This window comes from Salminus brasiliensis, chromosome 17 (assembly GCF_030463535.1).
Source record: "Salminus brasiliensis chromosome 17, fSalBra1.hap2, whole genome shotgun sequence".
In the NCBI taxonomy this organism is placed as follows: Eukaryota; Metazoa; Chordata; class Actinopteri; order Characiformes; family Bryconidae; genus Salminus; species Salminus brasiliensis.
Window position 1 is genome coordinate 10423492 of NC_132894.1, and position 15948 is coordinate 10439439.

At 40.9% G+C, this 15948-nt stretch overlaps 2 protein-coding genes across 2 annotated transcripts; one reads left to right on the top strand and one right to left on the bottom strand.

Annotated features, from left to right (window-relative positions):
* Window positions 1–1738: 1738 nt before the first annotated feature.
* On the bottom strand, window positions 1739–9133 carry LOC140538439 (vitellogenin-like). Its single transcript, XM_072660953.1, has 28 exons — window positions 9094–9133; window positions 8959–8979; window positions 8717–8868; window positions 8332–8583; window positions 8081–8242; window positions 7846–7994; window positions 7608–7758; window positions 7334–7491; window positions 7088–7253; window positions 6846–6971; window positions 6466–6684; window positions 6165–6382; window positions 5981–6078; window positions 5765–5889; window positions 5554–5655; window positions 5335–5466; window positions 5060–5243; window positions 4868–4970; window positions 4574–4759; window positions 4116–4369; window positions 3859–4032; window positions 3683–3813; window positions 3261–3305; window positions 3089–3148; window positions 2689–2886; window positions 2438–2589; window positions 2186–2330; window positions 1739–2086 (listed from the first exon to the last, which is right to left on the bottom strand). Exons 1-28 carry the CDS (start codon window positions 9131–9133, stop codon window positions 1739–1741), a joined length of 4251 nt encoding a protein of 1416 aa, XP_072517054.1.
* A 1579-nt stretch (window positions 9134–10712) lies between these two features.
* On the top strand, window positions 10713–15285 carry ctbs (chitobiase, di-N-acetyl-). Its single transcript, XM_072660389.1, has 7 exons — window positions 10713–10915; window positions 12166–12304; window positions 13536–13744; window positions 13829–14000; window positions 14088–14185; window positions 14671–14832; window positions 14914–15285. The coding sequence occupies exons 1-7, from the start codon at window positions 10796–10798 to the stop codon at window positions 15127–15129; spliced, it is 1116 nt and encodes a 371-aa protein (XP_072516490.1). The 5' UTR covers window positions 10713–10795; the 3' UTR covers window positions 15130–15285.
* The last annotated feature ends 663 nt before the right edge of the window (window positions 15286–15948 follow it).

Consider the following 15948-nt stretch of genomic DNA (forward strand, 5'->3'; position numbering starts at 1 on the left):
CACGTTTGACCTCTGTCATTGCCAACAAAGGATATATAACAAAGTATTGAGATGAACTTTTGCTATTGACCAAATACTTATTTTCCACCATTATTTGCAAATAAATTCTTAAAAATCAGACAATGTGATTTTCTGATTTTTTTCCCCTCATTTTGTCTCTCATAGTTAAGGTCTACCTATGATGTCAATTACAGGCCTTTCTCATCTTTTTAAGTGGGAGAACTTGCACAATGACTGATTAAATACTTTTTTTCCACCACGTTTCATGTTTTCACTGATGTAATGTGAGATGTAATGTGAGTCATTATGTGATTATAACTGTTGTAATACCTGGATTTCTAATGAATGATTTAATAAGTGCACTCATAAACAAATGTGTTACAAAAATTGCTTTATTTTCAAATGTGGGTGAAAGCAAGATGAAGGGTCTGACACACAGGTTTCTGCCCGTATCTCAGCATTCCCGGGCTCGGCAAGCTGCCACTGTTGGGCCCTTGAGCAAGGCCCTTTACCCTCTCTGCTCCCCGGGCGCTGGAGTTGGCTGCCCACCGCTCTGGGTGTGTGTGTGCTCACTGCCCCTAACACATGTGTGTGTGTGAGTGTGTGTTCACTACCAGATGGGTTAAATGCGGAGGACACATTTCGCTGTACAGTGTACAGTGACAAATACGTGCACCTTTACCTTTACCTTTGCCGACGTCTCTTCTTGGATGGCGGCTCACCACCTCAAACTCAACCCCAGCAAGACGGAGCTGCTGTACATCCCGGGAACTTCTGGGCCAAAAAACAATCTTGCCATCACCTTTGAGAACTCACTGGTCCCTCCTTCTACAGAAGCTGGAAGCCTTGGTGTAGTCATGGATGATCAGTTATCGTTCTCAAGTCATGTTGCATATGTAACTCGGTCCTGCAGATTCCTCCTGTACAACATCCGGAGAATATGACCCTTCCTCTCTAGAGAGGCCACCCAGGTGCTTGTTCAGTCTCTCGTCACTTCCAGACTTGACTACTGCAACTCTCTTCTGGCTGGTCTCCCTCTGCGCACCATCAGGCCCCTGCAACTCATCCAGAATGCAGCGGCACGAGTCGTCTTCAATGTCCCTAAATTCAGCCATGTCCCTCCACTGCTGCATTCTCTTCACTGGCTTCCTGTAGCTGCTTCCCGCATCAGATTCAAAACCCTGACGCTGGCCTACAAAGCCAAGACTGGACCAGCCCCTCCGTACTTGATGGCAATGGTCAAAAGCCAATCCGCACCTAGAGCCCTTTGAGCTTTAAGTACGGCTCGGCTCGACCCGCCATCCCTCAAAATCTGTGGAAGACAAGCGTCCAGGCTTTTTTCTGTCCTGGCACCAAAGTGGTAGAACGAGCTTCCCCTGGGTGTCAGAACGGCCGAGTCATTCGCTGTCTTCAAACGCAGGCTGAAGACCCACCTCTTCTGAGAATACTTGGACGAATAGAGTATTATGGTCTCCTTAATGTCTTGTGTTTAGTAATGTCTAAGCTTAGAGGTATCTTTTGAATTATTAGTCTATTCTAACTAGCTAAGGTTTTTCTTGGGTAAATAGCAAAGCACTTTGTAAGTCGCTCTGGATAAGAGCGTCTGCTAAATGCCATAAATGTAAATGTAAATGTAAATGTATAATCAGCATTTTTAGGTAATAAACACACAAAGGATTTTGTTTTGGATGCTTGTAAGTATTTATTGAGTGTACATGTTTATTCGTAGACAATTGACTCAGGCCCAAATTTCATTCAGCCATTTCTCAACAGTGGCACGAATGTCTAACTTCTCAATGAAGGCACAAATGTCTAACTTCTCTGCGATGACACGAATGTATGGATTCTCAGTGATTGCCTGAATGTCAACACCCCGGACAATTGAACAAATTGCGTTTTGCAATTTCTCAATACATTTAAGCAGGTTCTCCTTGATGGAATTAAAGTCCACATTCCTAAAAGCACCACGAATGTCCAGATTCTCAATGGCGCCACGGATGTCCAGATTCTCAAGTGCTGGAATGCTGCCGTCTTTTTCAACAGGCACGGCAATGGGAACAGGCACATCCATCTTTGACAGGGTCATCTAATATTAAGAATAAACAATATTAAAATCCTCAAAAGTTGTAAGATAAACATTTTAAAGTGTAATAAGACAAAGAGCCTCAAGAAATGTAATCCTCACCTTGGGAGCTCTCACGATAATGTTCAGGGACCTCTGAGTTGGTAGAGCAACAATAAGGGCAACCTCCTTCTCTTTGTTTTCAGCTTGAGCAACAGAAACTCCAGCCATGCGAGCTGATCGGCGCACTGGGAGGTAATCAGCTGCCCTGTTGGGAACAGAACATACCACGAAAGGTAAAAAATAAACATTTCTGTGTAATTCAGTATGACACACCGCAAAATATTTGGTTAGATAGGTCAGTTTAAGTGCTACCTTTTAGCATACGTGGCTGCAAGGGTTATAAGTCTTGGGAGTTTGTCCCACTCCAGTTCTAAACGGGCAGCAGGGTTTGATTCAATTACACCAGCTTCAGCCTTAACAGTAGCAGAATAGTCCTGACAGTCTGCTCCCCAACCAAGTCTAGCCTAATGGGATAGGACAGAAAATAAGATGAATTTATAAATACCAAGACATGCAAAAGAAATCTTAACATTGTGTTCTCTGCTGTAGATGCCCAAACTTACGCTGACTTTATGCTTGCTTGGCACTACAGCATCAGCACACATCTTCCATTGCTCAGAAATAGGGGAAAGCACAATCTGTGCTCTTGAAGTGGCTTTATCCAAGTAGGCAGCAACCTGGTATCCCAGCCTGCGGTCACTTCTAACAGCTTGAGCAATGATGGCAAAAGTAGGTGGAACAGCATCTCCAAGGAGCTTAGTCTAAAAGTATAAACATGCATTTTAACAATTCTTAATACTTATCTATTATTTTATACTTGTATATTATTATATACTATTATTATATATATTACTAATACTATTATACCATATACATTATATGTACTGGTACTAGACCAACAAATTCATATGTTTGAATTTTTCCTGATTACACAAAAAAACACAACAGCAAATTTTATTTTACATGTCGTTGAAGGACGTGAATGCTAGATGCACTGCTGGTCATTCTCTGTGAAGCCAAATACTGCAGAAAGAAATGCAAAAGAAAGACAAAATAAATATTTTACACAACTTTAATCAACAGACTCAGACAAGGCTTATAAAATCATGAAGTAATTAAGCTTAAGGACGCTCACCTGATCCTTATGGAATTTTCGGAAGAGGCCATATGTGTCATTAAGCTGGAAAGAAACATGAGTCATAAGGTCATTTGAGATGATTGAGATTTAAAAAAAAACAAAACTACATGTCAAGAAGAGCAAGGGGGTAGCTTACAGCGTACAGACAGTTTATTTGAAAAAACCCTGCAGATAATGATCTGACTGTCTGATTGCAAACTGGAGATAATACTGGACAAATGACAACGTTTGTATGATTAGTGGATTCCTAAATTGTTAAAGGTTTTTCCTCTTGATTTGAGTCTTGATTTGATGCCAGAATTGTTATTATGAAGAATACAAGCCCAAAAACCTTGAAATTAGAAATAAGAAATGAGCTTTCATTCTTGAGAACAATTACAAATATCATAACTCATAACCTAACCAACCTAAAGCCTTACCTTAGACATGCTAGAACTGGAAGAGCTTTGAGAGCTGCTGACGCTCCTGCTGCTGCTGATGGAGGAAGCTGAGCGGCTGGAGCGGCTAGAGCGACTTGAGCGGCTTGAGCGGCTTGAGCTACTTGAGCTGCCTGAGCGTCTTGAACGGCTTGAGCGGCTCGAGCTGCTTGAACTGCTTGAGGAGTTCTTGTTTTTCAGTCCAGCCTCCAGGATTTCCCTCAGTTTCATCAGGATGATGTTTTCTTCTTGGCTTTCTGCTTCAACAGCGTTGATTTCCCTAGTAAGCTTCTCAGCTGCCTTAGCACCAACATGAACCTCAAACTCCAGTCTTTCAAGAGCAGGACCATCACCTGAAGCATAAATTACAGTATATATCTCATATTTTTATTACAAATAATATAACTTCAAGAATCGTGATAACCTCAGGACTTACCTTTAGAAACAGAAATACGAGCTGCATGCTGCCCAATCATATAGTACAGAGGGTTGTACCCCATAAAGCCAGCATGGCGTGAGTTAACCTCGAGGCATCCTTTGATTTTAATGCAGGGGACAGCACCACACAAGGTCTTCTGAATTGAAGCAGGTATCAAGGAGTCAGCACCAGAGTGCCCAGCAGGTGCCAGAGATGCTACTCTCTCAGCAGGGAGATCCTCAACATTTCTGGCTACAGCAAAAGTCTCAAAGCTGTCGGAGAAAAACACAGTGATAAGCCAGGCTAAATTTGCTGAAGACTCCTGTCCTGATCCAACACAGTAGTTTGTGATTACTAATAATGATTGTTTGAATAAAGTGGTAATATGAGTGTATATACATTATGGGTCTTGTATTATTGTTCTTTTTGGGGGAATCTGGACTCCCAGAGGTTTAGAAATATTGTTCTGACATTACCTGACAGCAGCAATATGAGCAGGAGCAGCAGCAGGCAGAACCTCCACCTTGATGTTTCCTCTTGGAAGGTCAGCTCTTGCAGCCACTTTTCCTGGAACAACAGTGTGAATCTTTCCTCTGGCCATGACAGCGGCCTGAATCAAGGCAGTGTTTACTCCAATCACAGCAAAGGTATGCATGGCAACACTGAAAGCAAGACAAGACAGATGTTTGATGTTTGGCAGATGTTTTTCTATAATTATTCCAGCTTGCACATTTAGTCAGTCATATAAATATGTATCTGTGAAGAAGCACCTTGGTCTGGCCTCAGCTTGCAACTGGATGTCAGTCTTCTTCAACTGATCAAGAGTGACAGTCTCTATCTGCTCAGGTAGGGGAGGTGTAATGACAGCCTTTGCTGAAATTATGAATAAAATAATGTAATTACACAGATTTGGAGATTTATATATTTAATGCTTGTGTTTTACATTGAGGTGAAAATCTTACCATTGACAGCTGCAGCAGCAACAGCAGCAGTGTAAAAACCAAGCTCCATGGGCACACCAACACCAGTGGGGATAATGCGGCGTACCTCAGCTGCCAGCAAAGGCTTGGCATATTGGATGGCAATGCCAGCCTGCAAGGCCTTAACAGCCTCCTTCATCAGTTCACGTGCACGTGGTTTTGCAGTCTATAGGGTGTGCAGATTATATGATATTTTACATGCAGTTTCCAAAGTAGACACAGAATTCTTCTAAAAGAGCAAAGAATCAATAGACTACCTGTGTTGCCTGCTCAATGATCTGCTCAATGAAGGTTTTTTCAATGTTGGCAAAAGCAATTTCCTGTCCAAAGAGTTTCACGTAGATGGAGGCCAGTGGCTGACCGGCTGGCAAGGCCTTCCAGTTCATCAGCTTATAGAGTAAAAATTAAGATTAGAAAAAATAGATATAGATTAAGCTATATTCAGCTAAAATGTGGATGTAGTGTTCATAGCTTACTGCCTTCAAGGTGTGCTTTATCTTGGTAACACGATCAGCATTCCGATCTCCAGCAGGAGTTTTCTGTAGAGCTTCCTGGAGCCCCTCAGTTCTCACACCAACCTGAATGAGGTGTAATAAATAATAATAAGTGATAAATATCAGTTCCAGTGGTTGAAAAATAACCTGATTACGTAACAATTCCATTAACATTATGAAAAAATAGTCATACCTCAAGAACATCAGCAGCTGCTCCAGCCAAGTAGGCACGAGCTTTTGTCACAACAGCTCTGGGCAAGATGGTGGCAGCATCATTGATGATGAAAGCACTACCAGCAGCACCAACCATGGCAGGAGCTTTAAAGAGAAAAGGGTGTCCTTTCATTAAATAAAGATTTTCTTTAAGTTGGCAAGCCTCATAAACAATTCAGGTCTTATTGAAACCTACAGATATAAAGGTCCAAGTGAAGAGCAGTGCTTGAAAGGTAGCTCAGTCTTTCCATTTTGGGGCTGAACAGTCTGATGGCAACATTAGCTGCAGCAGCCCTATAACCAACAAACTTGTCACTTCCTGTTTTTTTTTCAGCAGTAAGAAACAAATGAACTTACTAAACAATAACAAGCTTTCTTACACATGCATCAAATCAGGGGACATGCTTCTGGTCAGAGACTTGATGTGAGAGTATGCAAAACTGGCAACTTCCATGTTGGGCTCTTTCTCCAAAGCACCAGCAACAGTGGACAGTAGAGCGACTGAGGGCTTGGTCTCAAATAGTGCAATACAGGCAACCATACGGACTTCAGGATGAAGATTCCTGTCCATAAGAAGTTGCAGGGCCACTGGCTGAACCTGAACAGACCAATGAGATGATTTAGCTCCTGGAACAAAATCAACCAAAACTGTACTGTGGTCACAGATCATCACATACTTACCATCTTTGGCTCCTTCTTCGCGATGTTCCTGAGAGCCAAGATGGCATCAACTTGAACTTTCATGGGCATGGTTGCAGCTGCAGCTCCGAATCCAGGCAAGAGCTTCATGATGGGTTTAAGGCTAGCAGGGTGACCAGCATTGCCCAGAGCCTTCAGAGCCAGGGTGACTTCAGATATTTCAGCCTTGGCAATGGCTTCAGCAGCATGCTCATGGATAGGCTGATGAAAGAAGTTGAAAGGCAACATCATAGACCTAATAAATGTATAAATGTCTCTGACTCCCTGACTTCCTGTCTGAAAATTAGCAGTATCAACATTCAGAGACAACTCCTGCAATCATTCAAATTAAAAGCTATGAATGAATCAACAGATATTTGTACCTTGAGGAGATCAGCAGAACAAGAAGGAACTTCAGCACAGTGTTTGGCAACCATAGAACCATAGCCCAGCATGACCACCTCACGCATCACTGGAATTGCCTTGATTTTGGGGCTCAGTGCCAGGCCCTGTCCAACAGTTTACAAGGTTAAAATTTGTAGAAATATTTATAGTATCTATAGTATCTACATTTATAGTATAAGTATCTACATTGCAATATGTTACACAATAGAAATGTACTCACAGCAGCCTGTTGAATAGCAGCTGGATCAGCATTGGCCATGTGCAGTCCAATCACAAGGGCCTGAGTGAATTCAGCAGTGGTGAACTCGCCAGCATGGAACTTTTCCTTGATGAACTTCAAGGCTACTGGTGTGCCTACAAAAGGGACTGCGTCCAGAATCCATCGTCTGCATGAAGAAAAGTATAAACATAAGTATGTGTATATAAACAGTGTCTCTATTTACTGCAGCTTTCAAGAGCATTTTACCTGTGAACAGGTTTGGTCTTGTACTGATCCCAAATGGTTTGAACACCCTCAAAAGTAGCAACACGCATGAGCTGGACAAGCTGAAGGAACTTCAGTGGAGCATCCTCATGGACCATGGCTGCATTGTTTGCAACCAGATGCTGCAAGACTTCCGCAATCTGAAACAGAATAAGTGCCAAAAGATCAACCCAGTCCTTGTTACATTTTTTGGGATTTTTTTTATTATTTAAAAACAATAATATGAAGGATCAGGTATCCTGTTGTAAATTATTACCTGGGCTTCTGCGTTGTTGATCTTCAGAAGCTGAATGGGGGTTTGAAGGATCTCGGTGGCAAACTCATACTTCAAGGATCCACGGGCAGCATATTCAGCACCGGCGGGAGCAACGGCTGTGCTCTGCACCTCCAGTAGGGTCAACATTTGCCTGAAATGAGAAACATTTAATATTGTTTCTTTCATTAATTCTTTGAATATTTCTAAGGTTATTCAATAATTAGAGGATTCATCATACTTGGCCCTCATTTGTGCTGCTCCAGTGATGGTATTGAAGAGTGAGAACTGGTGTAGCTCTTCAGCTGTAGCCTCTGCGACCACAGCACCAGCATCAGTTGGCTTCATGACGTAGGTGTAGGTTGCAGTTCCAGTCAGACTCTGAAGTCTCTGTGGTGAGGAAATAATGGGTTACAGAAGATGTCCATTTGAACAACTTCTCAAATTGTAAAAGTGAGGCCTGCTTTTAATCTCACCTGCTGGCATTCAGCACACTTCTCAGCATAAGCCAAACCAATGTCCTTGATGGCCTTCTCATGGCAGTGGGTCAGGTCTTTGGACTTTGTCACAACAATCTGACGGGTCTTTGCATCCTCAGTGATCATATAGTGGGCCTTGCAGACTCCATGAGTTCCAGCCTTAGAGTATTAAATAACTTTAGCTGACAGAACAGAAAGTGATTTCCATAATAATAGATATTACGTTGGCATTGTCTTCATTGTCTTACCTCATGCAGCTCGTAGACATTCTGGGTGTTCTTGATATTGAGCTGGAGGATGTTGAGGATGCCTCTGTGCAAGTTCAGGACAGTAGCAGACACTCCCGCAGGGGCGAATATCTTACCTACCACACCATTAGCATACTCAAATTTGATGGGAACTGTAAGTTGAGGGTTCAGTGCGGCGAGGAGCTTAGCAGCAGGAGCGAAAGAATCCTGGGGCCAGATCCCGGCATACTCAAAGAGCTGAGGATCCTGGAGCTAAGGACGAAATAATCACAAATATATTATAAATGATCATATTTAGTTCTGCTACAGTAGTTACTTTACCCATGTATGTGTTTTCCATAGAAATGTCCGTCTGAACATTTTATACAATGAATAGTTACTTTACCTTCAGAAGGAAAGTATTCTGTGCCTCAGCCCTGATGAGAACCTTGCTGGTAACTTTTACTCCAGCCTTGCCCAGACCCTCCTGAGGCAGACCGCCCAAGATCAGACCCTCATATTTGTATACAAAGGTCTTACCAGCGGAAAACTCTGGAACTGGTGAAATAGTTCACTGTAAGTTTCTCTGAAAAGATATCTGAACTGTCAGAATCTACAGCGTTAGAGAAATACCGCTTTAGTACTTACCAAGGTTGATCTGATTACTTGCTAAATGAAATAAGAAAAACAGAAACTATCAATATAGAATCAATATTACTCTGCTGAAAAAAAAAAATCTAATTATTAAATAAATACAGAATTATTACTAAGAGTACGACTTACCCACAAGGGCCACAGTCAGAGCAAGCACGGCAGCTCTCATGGCTGGTGATTTGTGAAGGATTTTCTGAGAATCTGTCTTTTTATCATAAATTTTTGCTTATCAAACTTCCCCGAGACAATAAATGATTAATCTAACATGTCTACACGTTTTAATGTTCTAAGAGTTAGTCTTACCTTATTTGCTGACTTATCTGACAAATCGATCAAGTTTAGGTCAGGTTAACTTGCTCTCAGGTTAAATGCTCTTGATCTTTCATATTTAAGGTGTAATATAAATTTACATTTTTGTTGATTGTTTTAATTCGACACAACTTTATGGGCATTTGGCCTTTATATTAGACATTTAGTAGTTTGGCGTACACTAAAAAAAGATGTTGCTGATTTTATGACCTGGGGTAGGGTGACCTGAACCCCACCATGGCTCTGTTCTCTGGACTTTGAAAACAGTTTAGTTTGCATAATTTCTTGCCAAATGTTTTTTTCATGTTTACTGCAAATATGAGTAAAAAGAAGAGAACAGTTTTTTTTTACCTTGTTCTTCGCACTATTGCACCATCAAGCATCTCTGGTGAAGATGATGGTAGTGGTTTAATGATTGTTTCCTTATTTCTGACCTGATGAGTACTTGTTAACATTTTCTTTACCGTGCTTGAAATGAGCTTTCGAATACATTGATTGAATACATTGTTGTATTCAAAAAATACAAATACAGATTTGAATAGGAGGCACACTACTCAATTTTCTATTTCATTTTCTGTGTCCCAGCATTTGATTGATAGGAGACAACTTGCAGCTTACTTTGTGGTTTAAATTCCACGCTAGACCAGGCACAGCTTGTAGATTCACTGTAAACTCCACTCACTCATGTGTGTATTTGGGTGCATTTGAACAGAAATAGAATAGAAATAAATAGAAAACTCTAAATAGAAGAACTTTTTTTTTTTTTTCTGTTTATTCTCCCTTGCCCTTTTATTTTCCCTTTGATTCTACAACATGACTTCCATAAATGCACTGGCAGAACTGACTACTTGACACATGCTTTACACATCAGGCAAAATCGGAAAGGAAAGGATGATTCAGTAAAATGCTGATTCAGTAATGAGTGCTATAATTAACGTAAAACGTTTCTACACAAATACTTTACATATTTACACATATTTTATCTGACTTGAATACGATATTTTCTAAAAAATAATCCCCATGTCCACCAACCATATATACATATATGCGCTCTTCTTTGTTCCTCTCTCTCTCTCTCTCTCTCTCTCTATATATATATATATATATATATATTTGTTTTTTTTTTTGTTTTTTTTTTTATTTATTTATTTTTGTTAAATAACGAAGTAACTTAAGTCATATTCAGTCAAATATCGTCGCACTTCTGCAAAACTCTCCAACATGGCACCTTTACAGGAAAACCATCTTGACTTTCAATGTGTAAAAATGTGTTAAATCTTTTTTTTTATTGGTCCATTCATTATATATTTTAGACACAAGATAAAGAACAATTTTCAGATTTAATTTATGTTGAAAAGTTGTAAAGCTTTTTAAAAATATATTTATTTATTTATTTTCCTAAAAACGCTTCCCGCTGCATAAAGTTGTCCCTCCCGCGCGCCATACTGAGGAAGTGTGTGAAGATACTGGCTTGTCTCGTGATTTTTAGCTAGTGTCTGATGTCCTGTTTTTTAGGAAATCAATGTGGTTCTCCGTGTTTGTTGCCGCCGTTGTGAGCCTGTCCCCGGCGGGGTCAGCAGCTGTTTGTCCCTGCGCGCGAGAGGAGCTCTGTCAGCCGGTTCAGCATGAGCACGAGCTGGAGGTGAGCGCGCGCGACACCCCTGTGTTTGTTTTGAAGTTTGGGTTTGCAGTGCTCGTGCTGTAGTTATGCCGTGAACAAGCATGGATGATTCTTCATAATGCATTTATAGGTGTACAGAAATTAAATAAAAAGCATGACAGATGAAAGTGTAACACACACACACACACACACACACGCACACACACACACTCCAGCGCACCACTGCACTGATTTAAAGAGCAGCAAAGCAGTGGTGAATGGCATGATGTGGGCTGTGTCTGAAACTGGAGGTAACTTGCTGTGCACGGTGTTTCACAAGTCAGTGTTTTAGAAGACAGTGTAGTGATGAAGGTCAGTGTAAAGGTATCGACAGAAGAAGGCTAGATTGCTCAACTTCGATTCAGACATGACTGGGTGCCCTCCTGCCTCAGAATCCTGGCTAAGGAGGCAGCATTTCTTATGTTTGGGACACAGCCATTGTAAGTATCAACATGTCATTTCAAAATGGGTGCTAAAGTGCACGCTGCTGCTGCATGATCTCAGTTGATGATCTCGGGCCAAATGTTTGTGGACACCCGGTCATCCAGAGATTCTGTCAGATTCGTGTTGTTTTATTAACCCTATAATTGCTCACATCAATGCTTTCTCATTGTCCTTGTAATAAATAAGAAAATAATAATGCAAATAAGAAAACACTGACTGACTAAATATTAATGAAAACTGTGTACTTGGTTTCAAAAAATTTTTTTTTGTTGTGAACAAGGCCGGATTGTTGTGCAATTGCTTTACATTTTAGTCTCTACTTTTTTGGCAAGGGTTTACATTAAATCATTGTATTGAGGATTTGATTGCAGTGAGCACATTATAAGAGGTCAGGTACTGGTCCTTAGGACTTGGAATGATCAGTTCAAGATCACAACCATTTCTCCTGCCCATCCCAAAAGCTTTGGATGGAGCCCAGTAACTCCAGAGAATGTAGTTCCACTGCTCCACACTCCAATTACTAATTGGGCTTATTATACTCCTCCAGCCGATACTTTTTGTATTGAGCAATGACCTCAGGTTCATATGTGGCTGCTCCAGTCCATTGATCCCGTTCCTTTAAAAGTGGCTTTTTTTTAAAGTTAAGTAATGAATGCAGAATTGAACACTTAGGTAACACAGCAATGGGTGTACTGATGAAGGTAACTCTACTTAAAAGTTGTATCTGGGTACTTTTTTGGACATGTAGTGTATGTCAGACACCTCTTCTTGCTCTCTGTTTCCTACAGGTATTTGTGTTTGATGTCGGAGGGAAAAAATGGAAATCTTATGACTGGTCAAAGGTGACTACCGTCGCTGCCTTTGGGACGTACGACGCTGAACTTATGTGTTATGCCCATTCCAAAGGAGCACGTTTCGTTCTGAAAGGTAGATGTCTTTTTATATATGTGCCTGTGAAAATGTACTTGATACAGATTGGTCAGAGAGGCCCATATTTAACACAGACTAAAAGAAGTTCTAATGGTGATTTGCAGCAATTTAGTCTAAGACCATTTTTAAAGCAGGAGTTATTTTGGGTCATGCTCATAAAACTGCTTCAGATCATGTTCATAATTTTTTCTGTGTCATAATCATCACACAAATACACAATATAGTTTAATAGATAAGTTGATGCTTGATGAGTTACAGAATTCATTTTGCTTTTTAAAATGTGTTTTTAATACTTTTACTTTTGAATCTCCTAAATTTTAGATTTAAGTGCTGCATTTACAACTGTTAATCACAACATGCTTGCTGATCTTGCCCTTTCCTGGTTTATTTCCTTCCCTGCCAATAGATTTTTGTTCTTCCCCCAGTGCTGTTACACAAGAAGTCCTTTAGGGCTCAGTCCTAGGCCCTTTTCTGTTCATCATTTCCTTGCTACCCCTTGGTCAGATCATTTGCAGCCAGGGTCTTATCTTCTGAGACCTTAGACCACTTGGTCCTTTCTGTAACTTAACACTTATAAAACTGAAATGATGCTCACTGGCCCAAAGTCTACACTATCACAGTTCTCAGATCTTACCTTTAACTGTTATAGTGTGGCTGTAAAATCATTTCACTGGCTAATTCCTTCATAACTATTATCAGGGCCTTGGACAATATCCCCCTCCACCACCACCACCACCACAACATGCTGAAATTCTGGTTTCAAAACAAAACCATATGCTATCCTCAGTATGTTCAAACTGTGCTGCTAGAGTTCTCTCTTATCCTAAAATATTAGCTCTTATTAGCTTTACCAGCTACTCTGGCTACCTGTCCTACTTCGTATTCAGTTTAAAAACTCAGTGTTGTGGCACCCAAGCTATGGAACTCCTCACCACAAAGTCTTCGCTCCATTTCTCTGTGCTCTTCATTTTCAGGTTTTTAAATCTCTGTTAAAAACCAACCTCTTCTCTCTGTACCTCCTTTCTCCTCATTTGTCCTAAGGGGTGTTTCCCACAAGTCTCTCTTTATATTGGTAATGATAATGTGGTCACTTGTATGAAAATCTTTTACTAACAATCTATATAAAGTCATGTTTCTTTGTGTTCAACCAAGTTGAGTTATGTTCTTTGGGATGTTTGAGAATTAACCTTTTCCTAAAAGCACAAATGTTCTGGACATTTCTTCACAGGTGATGTGCCCCTTTCCGATGTGGTGGATGATGCCAAAAGGGCTGCTTGGATTAAGGAAAAGGTCAATTTGGCTAAGACACAGTTCATGGATGGCATAAACCTTGACATCGAGCAGGCTGTTGAGCAGTCCTCACCTGAGTACTATGCTTTGACGGCCCTTGTCAAGGAGACCACAGATGTGTTCCATAAAGAAATCCCAGGTTCTCAGGTATCCCACAGTGTGTCCCACAGTCTTTAATATTATTACTGTTTCAGCCGCTAACCCTTTGTCTTGTTGATGGTCAAATCTTAGGTGTCGTTTGATGTGGCTTGGTCACCCAAATGCATTGATAAGCGTTGCTATGACTACACTGCTATTGCGAATTCCTGCGACCTCCTCTTTGTGATGTCTTACGACGAACAGAGTCAGATCTGGGGTGACTGCATCGCAATGGCAAATGCACCTTTCAGTCAGACATTAGCAGGTAACAGGTGTAATGCCTTATACCTTTATCTTTATGATTCCTGTGACCTTTTGTTATTAGTATTGACTGTTGTACATTTTCTTGCAGCATACGATCAGTACGTTGGCATGAAAATTGATCCAAAGAAACTAGTGATGGGAGTTCCCTGGTATGGTTATGACTACACATGCCTAAGTCTCTCACAGGTAAAACAACAAAACTCCTACAGATATGCATCTTCTTGAATGAGCTTTAACATTATCACCACTCACAGATAACTTGAATCATGTTTATTCTCTCAATAATGATGTGTCAGTGTCTGGGAGCCTGATGAGACAGCACCTCATACTCCCCTATGTAGCTATAGGATCATAAGAGTGCCCATGCTGACCACATGTCCACCATCAGTCGACATGCAAGCGTCAGAACTGGACCTTAGAGAAATGGAAGTGTCGTCTGTGGACGGCTGGATAGGTGTTGGCCATTTACCTGTGGTATGTGCTGGAACACAAAGTCTTGAGTTTTAGGATGAACTTCAGGAGAGACCACAGGAACCCTTAAGAGGTCTTGTAGAGTACACTGTTGTGGTGGCATGCAGGGAGTGAGGGGCATAATGGTTTGTGTGTGTTTGTGATATTATGTACGTTCTGCTACAAAGGCAAGTAATTATTTGATCACATGGTTTTCATAGGAGGGGATTTGCACAATTCCTAAAGTGCCTTTTAGAGGGGCTCCCTGCAGTGATGCGTCTGGGAAGCAAAAACCGTACAGAACTATGATGAAACAGGTCAACACCTCCATATCTGGGAGGCTTTGGGATGAGATCCAGTTGGCTCCTTACTATAATTACAAGGTCTGTATCACAAATCTTTGGACTTTAGTAAATCCAAGCTGAACCCAGTGTGACTTGCTGTTCCTCAATTTAACTTCGCAGGATAAGGACGGGAAGCTCCATCAGGTGTGGTATGATGATCCAGAGAGCATTGCTTTAAAGGCTGCATATGTGGGACAGCAGGGCTTGAGAGGGATTGGCATGTGGAATGGAAATCTCCTTGACTACAGTGATGACCCTGTCGCCAAGAAGCAAAGTGCCGATATGTGGAACGCACTCATACCAAATCAACAGAAAATATCAGTGATCGCCTCCTAGGACCTGTCTACATCCAAATGTCTCTGGTCTTGCTGAAAATCTTTTTTGTTCCATTTTGACTGAAACTGTATTAAACCACACACTGATTTCTAAAACCCTTTATGCACATTTGAAATGTAAAACTGAGTGATTAAAACTTTTAGATTTGAAATCTAACCCTCCATCAATCTGCTTTCATTACTCAATAATGAGAAATATTTTTGTAGTTATTTGCATTATTAAAATGAAAGAACTACGATTTAGATCTGGGGGGGGGGGGGGCTCCTATTTCTCTTGATCATCTTTGATATATTTTTACACCTTGATTGGAGTCCACCTATGGCAAATTCAATTGATTGGACATGATCCAGAAAGTCATGCCCGTTTATATAAGGTCCCACACCTGACGATGCATATCAGAGCAAAAACCAAGCCGTGAGGAGGAAAGATCAGTCTGTAGAGGTCAGAGACAGGATAGTGTGAGGCACAGATCTGGAGAAAGCTACAAAAATGCTGCACTGAAAGTTTCAAACTAAGTAATCAAGGAAACCAAGATTGAACACACATCAGTGAGAAACCTTTATATCCATTTACCCTCATTGGATTTGGCATGCCATTTGTTATTAGCATGTAAACTAGATAACTAAATCATGCTCTACTAAAGTGTTTTGTCTATCCCCGCCCCCCATGAAGATAGTTATCTGAAATGTCTGTGAACAGAAGAGTGTTGTTGACCTTTTTGGAGAAGTCTGAATAGGTATTGGATATGTGGGAGGAAAATTCACATTTGATAGATGGTCTGAAAAATATTTTAGATCGGTCTAAGATAAAACTAAAGTA